Genomic DNA, 5,826 nt, shown 5'->3' with positions numbered 1-5,826 from the left:
TTTACTTTTTTCCGAAATCAGTGTTTGGCCATATAATTTCTAATTTTCACCTAAACATGATTTTTGGAATTTTTAAAAAATTTGAAAAACTCCAAACAAATATTTTACAAAATTTTTCCTCAGATCACTCAAAAAAATTCAAAAATAATCCAAAATTATATTAATGTCCGAACACAACTCTAATTTTTAAATACCATTATAATTTTTTTCTCCATATTTTTGGAAAATTTACAATTCTTATGTCCAAACGCCCACTAAAATGTGTTGCAAAAGGGGGTTAATTTTCCGTAAATAAAACAAGCGTCACCTCAGTTTTGTTGGGTCCTCAAATTTTGTGTTCTTCCCCCAAATAGCAAAAGAATTCCAATCTAGAGAGAGAAAGAGAGAAGCATAGGCATGTCGGACGAAGAACACCATTTTGAGTCAAAGGCAGATGCAGGCGCCTCCAAAACTTACCCTCAACAAGCTGGTACTATCCGCAAAAATGGTTATATAGTCATCAAGGGCCGTCCCTGCAAGGTTAAATTCACTTTTTTTTCTTTTTCTTTTTTGGTTAAATTCACCTTGTTAGTTCATATATTTTGAATTTTGATGTGTTTTTCTGGAATTGGGTGTGCATAAAAATCGGATCTTGATGATAATCTCCTTATGATCCCTGTGTGTGTTGTTTTCTGAATCTGATTGGCCTAAGTTTCTGTTGGATCTTTCTTTTTAATTTATTTTTAGATGTATTTACTGATAGAGGAAAAAGGGTGTGTTTAGTTGCTTAGATTTATTGTCTTTTTTTAAAAAAAAGAATGATGATTGATTGAATTAATGTGTATGTATATATTGGTCAGCTAGTATGTTTTATTGGTAATTTGACATGTCAGATTGGTATGCTGTACTTTTCCGTGCTTTATCTATTACTCTTTCCGTCCGAATTTATTTGATGGTGTTTGACTATAAACGAGAAATCAAGATGTTTTATGCATATATTTTTGTGGCTATAAAAATATTACACTAACGGTAAATGAGAAGTTTAAAGCTAAAGTGCTTCTAAATATTTTAAGGAGTCAATCTTTTTGGGACAGACTAAAAACTGAAAGTGTATCACACAAAATGGGACAGAGGGGGTGATTGGAATGAGTCAAATGTCTGAAAGTCAAAATCTTTGAAACCTTATTCAGAATCTGGTTATTGAGTAGATGCTTGAGAAATGTTTGCTGAATTGGATTGGTTTTGGTAACTAAACTGAATAGCTCGATTTAGTATCTATATTTGCCATTACCTAAGGCTCCTTTTGAAATGCAATTTTAAGGTTCAATCTCTTTGAACTTCTTTACGGGTGCTTCTACAGTCATTCGTCACTCCCGAGTTTGTCTTTTGTTGGAGTAGCCTGCAAACTAATTAATATATGCTCTTAGCAAGCTATTTAGCCCAACCTTCTGATCTCGCTAGGAAATGTGAGGATGGGTGTAATGAGATTAGTCTGTCATGCGGAGTAAAGTTTTGCTTGGTGGTAGTGACGATCAAACCATCAAAACCATATTTAGCACTTTTTCGTGCCATATGACTGTTGACTTCTAAATAGCTCGCCCTTTACAACTAGGAAGGGATGTCATTTACATTTTAATTTAGTGCATGGTAAGGTTCAAGACGAATGAGACAGAAAGAAAAGAGATGGTTTCATCTCATTCTTTCACCATATTTTCTTCTCAAACCAAACCAGGACCAGGTTAAGAATTAGGAACCTTGATAGAGGGCTAAATTTATTACTAGCGGCTTTTTAGTGCCACATTTACCTTCTTTCTTTACCCAAGATTTTTTTCTTCAAGACAACCCATGTCTTTTCAAATGGCGGATATAGCCAAGTGAGCGAGGAAGTGGATCTTAACTCAGATTTATTATCTGTTGGATACATTCCATCAATTGCCGTCTCTTCTCTTTATTGTATATCTTCTGCAATGTATTTATTACACTCGTTTTACTCAAAACAACATTCTGAAATGGAAAAATATCGTAGTATTGCCCGATGATAGAGCTACCTGACGTTGTCTGAAAAAGGTGGTCAAAGAGGATAAAATATCTAAATAGTGCTCATGCTCCTAGGCAATAATGGAACTTCCTGGGATTCTATAAAATTGACTAGTCCATTTACATCAGACTATTCGGATTTTTAATTATTCACTAGCAACCTTATCATGGATTTGAATCTTCAAGTACTATTCAGCTGTAAAAGTAAATAAACAGCAAGTGTTGTAGTATAAATAAGTTCACTTTAAAAGATTAACACATTATCTCGCTTGATTCCCCCCTCTATTCCTGAAAATGATGAAAGGCAAGGCCAGTATAGGTTCTAGTTCAGTGTGACTGTTGTGTCAGCCAAAATACTGAGTTACCATTATTTTCTTTGGTCTTGTTGCTACCTGGTATATTCATTTACTGGTCTACTTTTATGTGTGGCTCTTCAAAGAAGGTTGTTGAATTTTATTATGGTAATCTTGAGCAGGTTGTTGAGGTCTCCACTTCAAAAACTGGCAAGCACGGACATGCTAAATGTCACTTTGTGGCAATTGACATTTTCAATGGAAAGAAACTTGAAGATATCGTTCCTTCCTCCCACAACTGTGATGTAACGAAGTGTTTTTTCTCCTCTTTTTTGTCTCTACTATTGTATTGTTTGGTCTACCAGCAAAGGAAGTTTGATTTTATCCTGTTTTGTACATGTTCTTCTCAGGTGCCACATGTCAATCGTACAGACTATCAGCTGATTGACATCTCTGAAGATGGTTTTGTAAGTTTTCTTTTACCACTTATGTGAAGTGGGGATCAGTCACTGATACTCTTTAGGTGTTAGTAAGACCAAATTGAGTAATGGGCGAGAAGTCAATAGTGGAAAATAACTTGGGTGTTTGCCAAGTTTCTGTGATACAATTTATCCAATTTTTTCGATTTAATACCAAAATTTAATCCTTGAATTTCTGTTTGCAAAGCTGGAATTTCGTTTGCTGATTCTTTCTTCAGTTGTTCTCAATGTATTTTGATTCGTTTCATTGTATTAGGTCTCCCTTCTTACTGAAAGTGGAAACACCAAGGATGACCTCCGTCTCCCCACCGATGAAGCTCTGCTGAAGCAGGTATAAACTTTTGACTATACAGCAAAAAATGTTTCTTCTAATTTAACTTTTTATACAGTACAAAAGAGGAACAAATATGACTTCCCCCACTTGTGATCAGAAGTTATTTTCCTTACAACTATATTGGCCTTTTTAACTGCATATTAGTTGCTCCAACTAACATTTAACAACACTATTATTAATCTTTAGTACTCAAATATTTTGTCAAAAACAATCTGATTTGCTAATATTACTATTAATTTTAGTGTGTGTATATATATATACACACTTAAAAATACTCTCCACTCGTCAACCAAAGACCGAAAGACATTTTCTAGGATTTTTCCATTATTTTCCTGGAAAACATTTTTCATGGAAAATGATTTTTGTCATACCAAACACAGTGGCAGTGACCGAGTTTTTTTCGTTTTGTGTTTCGTAGGTTAAAGATGGGTTTCAGGAAGGAAAGGATCTTGTGGTGTCTGTTATGTCTGCAATGGGCGAAGAGCAGATTAATGCCGTTAAGGACATTGGTACCAAGAACTAGTTGTGTCTCTGCAGCATAAATCTTTGCTTTAGTTAAGACATTATCATATCCTAACGTGGTACTTCGATATCACTTGATTAAAAACTCGCGTTAAAAATCTCATATTGAGATGGCTTGAATGTTTTGATTTGCACTGTTAAAACAAAGATAGAAGACAACTGCTGCTGGTTAGGGAAAGAAATGGCTTTGAGCCTGTGACAGCACAATCAGGAATGTTACTTCTGTTATTTTAATTAATTGTTTGCCTTATATTTTGCTTAATCTGCATCCAGTGAAGATAGTAGTAGTAGTTTGAAACATATGCATCTGTTGCAAGCTTCAAGATATCTTGATGACTTAAATAATCTCATTTTGGAGATGTTTAGACAAAGAATGTGCCCTTAATTCATAAATTCTTGCGCACACACCAAAAAAGTAAAAAAAAAAAAAAAGATTGAGTGGTTCTTATCCGTCTAAGTTTTGATGGATTGAGTTACTTGATATATTTTCTGGTGGGAGGTAACAGATACTCGGTAGATCAGTCGAGGTGAGCACAAACTGGCTATGCACCACTATTTTAAAAAAAAATCTTTATTTGTACTTGCAATACACTCCTAGGGGTATTGTTCAACGACAAAAGCATAACGTGTGATGTGTAGGTTAGGCGCGGGTCATAGATAGAAGTCTAGTATATAAGTAGAAGAGGTTAAAACAACATACATTCTCTTGCAAGGTAGCCACAGGTTTGGTTTAAGCACAAGGACATGGTTGTAGTGTTTGTGTGAAGTAAAGTTATCAACTTTGGGACATAATTCAAAATGTAATGTATTTGAGCTATGAGATACACTTTAGGTTTGGTTTTAATTGGTATCTGAATTAAAGGATTGTTTGGTTTCGAGATTGGATCGATGATTTCTAATTTCTAAGAGCACTTAACCTGTCGACTAATTTTTTGTCCAACAATCTACTTTTTCTTTATTTACACAATTATTACTATACTAGTTTCAGGGTGTGTGGTCTGTTTCAATGAGTATTATATTTTACAAAACTCACATAAATATTATATAAAAATGTTTGAGTTATAAATAAAAATGTAAATTTCTGAAAATGATGAGTATTGATCCTAAAGCTAGCTCAATAAAGGAAGAAACTGAAAAATAGAGGTTATTATATTCTAACTTAAATTTTTCTACTTTTATAATTAATGTATCAGTTTAATTTCATAAGTTATTGTGATTCCTTTGCTGTTAACAAATTCAAGTACTCATCACTACCAATAATACATCTTTAAATTTTACAACTTTATTGTGAATAAATTTGTTAAGTTAATAATTAAGAGTGCTGTACTTAGTCTATTTGTATTCGTAGAATTTATATTAGTAAAATCTTACTCAATTGAATATTAGGAGTTTCTACATAATTTAAATAAAAAAATAAATATCCAATCGTTAAATTCTTAATTAATGAAAAATAATAAATATTTAATAATTAAATTACACATTTGACCAATAGTACATCCTAAAGATATCATTAGATCTTTAAAATATAAAACTTATTCAACAAACAACTTTATGGAATTACGTACTTGTGATCTTTATGATTCTTTTGCTATATAAGTCATTCAATCTAATCATAAATTATGCTTCAAGTATCTCAAAAGAAAAATATTTAACAATCTCACACTCGACGTCCAAATCTTATATCTAGCTACCAAAACTTTTAAATGCAATGAAATACTAGCTGTTCGAGAGGTTGTGAGTTCGAGTCTCCCCAAGAGCAAGGGGGAAGTTCTTGGAGGGGAGGATGTCGGGGGTCTATTTGGAAACAGTCTCTCTACCCTAGGGTAGGGGTAAGGTCTGCGTACACACTACCCTCCCCAGACCCCACTAAATGGGATTATTACTGGGTTGTTGTTGTTGTTGTTGTTGAAATACTAGCTGTTCGAAGCCTATGGTCAAGGAGGACTTTGTTATACTTAATTATTGAATATTAAACATGTCCAATGTAATAATCTAAAAATTAAGTTTTAAAGTAAAATACAGAGACAAAAGCACAAAGAATCCTCTATTGCTACAACGTAACATGCTAGGCAAAATATATATATCTTTTCCTAAATCTAATTAGGAAGAATGATAGTTACACATCATATAATTGAAACTAAAATTTTATTTGACTATTTTGAATATAATTATGGATAAGCTT

The 5,826-nt window shown here is 33.1% G+C and overlaps 1 protein-coding gene across 1 annotated transcript; it reads left to right on the top strand.

Moving 5' to 3' along the window:
* The first annotated feature begins 218 nt into the window (after positions 1-218).
* On the top strand, positions 219-3,906 carry LOC104229891 (eukaryotic translation initiation factor 5A-3). Its single transcript, XM_009782613.2, has 5 exons — positions 219-519; positions 2,492-2,614; positions 2,720-2,776; positions 3,045-3,119; positions 3,541-3,906. The coding sequence occupies exons 1-5, from the start codon at positions 397-399 to the stop codon at positions 3,643-3,645; spliced, it is 483 nt and encodes a 160-aa protein (XP_009780915.1). The 5' UTR covers positions 219-396; the 3' UTR covers positions 3,646-3,906.
* Positions 3,907-5,826: the final 1,920 nt, after the last annotated feature.

The sequence above is a fragment of the Nicotiana sylvestris genome, chromosome 11 (genome assembly GCF_000393655.2).
Source record: "Nicotiana sylvestris chromosome 11, ASM39365v2, whole genome shotgun sequence".
NCBI classification, from domain to species: domain Eukaryota; kingdom Viridiplantae; phylum Streptophyta; class Magnoliopsida; order Solanales; family Solanaceae; genus Nicotiana; species Nicotiana sylvestris.
This window is presented reverse-complemented; position numbering and strand designations above follow the sequence as displayed.

Coding starts and splice junctions, on each gene's coding strand:
- LOC104229891 (XM_009782613.2), top strand. CDS start 397: ATGTCGGACGAAGAACACCATTTTGAGTCAAAGGCAGATGCAGGCGCC. Junction 520..2,491: donor TCAAGGGCCGTCCCTGCAAG/GTTAAATTCACT, acceptor AATCTTGAGCAG/GTTGTTGAGGTCTCCACTTC. Junction 2,615..2,719: donor CTTCCTCCCACAACTGTGAT/GTAACGAAGTGT, acceptor TGTTCTTCTCAG/GTGCCACATGTCAATCGTAC.